This window comes from Lottia gigantea (genome assembly GCF_000327385.1).
Source record: "Lottia gigantea unplaced genomic scaffold LOTGIsca_24, whole genome shotgun sequence".
In the NCBI taxonomy this organism is placed as follows: domain Eukaryota; kingdom Metazoa; phylum Mollusca; class Gastropoda; family Lottiidae; genus Lottia; species Lottia gigantea.
The window spans coordinates 2,999,694-3,000,627 of NW_008708707.1; the positions used below are offsets into that span (position 1 = coordinate 2,999,694).

The 934-nt window shown below is 24.3% G+C and overlaps 1 protein-coding gene across 1 annotated transcript in view; it reads left to right on the top strand.

Moving 5' to 3' along the window:
• LOTGIDRAFT_160356 (hypothetical protein) overlaps positions 1–394 on the top strand; it is a gene marked incomplete at both ends in the record, with an annotated part of 13,728 nt that extends 13,334 nt beyond the window's left edge. Inside the window, one exon of the mRNA XM_009055403.1 lies at positions 368–394. Within this exon, the coding sequence (XP_009053651.1) occupies positions 368–394 (27 nt within the window). The remainder of the gene's footprint in view (positions 1–367) is intronic.
• Between the last annotated feature and the right edge of the window lie 540 nt (positions 395–934).

Genomic DNA, 934 nt, shown 5'->3' on the forward strand with positions numbered 1-934 from the left:
ACTATCTTTATAAAATAATTAAAAAAAGGTGGTTATATCCACGTAAAAAATTTTCTAAATCTAACTTTTATTGACAATTATTATTATATTTATTAAACAACCAAGTGAAGTAATTGTCAATAGTGCAAAGTGAAATAAGGCTTTTATGTTATTCAATGGTTGTAACAATATATAACAATTCACTATACTGATATAATGTTATGCTAAATTATAAGACATGGTAAAACTGTTATATTATTATATAAGTTATGACTGGTCCAATATAATACTATTGTGGCTAGTTTTAAGCATGAAGCAATCAATGAATTTGATCATTAAATTCAGAGTTTCAAGGTAGTAAGAAATCTTTTGTTATTTATTTTTTTAGATTAGATCAGGTTTGTGCAATGAGTAAATTTGTGTTAAAACAATAATTGAAATGGTGATAGGGGCAATATCTATAAAGTGTTTTAATTTAGGTTATAGTTATAAGTTTTTAGGGGCAATATCTATAAAGTGTTTTAATTTAGGTTATGGTTATAAGTTTTTAGGGGCAATATCTATAAAGTGTTTTAATTTAGGTTATGGTTATAAGTTTTTAGGGGCAATATCTATAAAGTGTTTTAATTTAGGTTATGGTTATAAGTTTTTAGGGGCAATATCTATAAAGTGTTTTAATTTAGGTTATAGTTATAAGTTTTTAGGGGCAATATCTATAAAGTGTTTTAATTTAGGTTATGGTTATAAGTTTTTAGGGGCAATATCTATAAAGTGTTTTAATTTAGGTTATGGTTATAAGTTTTTAGGGGCAATATCTATAAAGTGTTTTAATTTAGGTTATGGTTATAAGTTTTTAGGGGCAATATCTATAAAGTGTTTTAATTTAGGTTATAGTTATAAGTTTTTAGGGGCAATATCTATAAAGTGTTTTAATTTAGGTTATGGTTATAAGTTT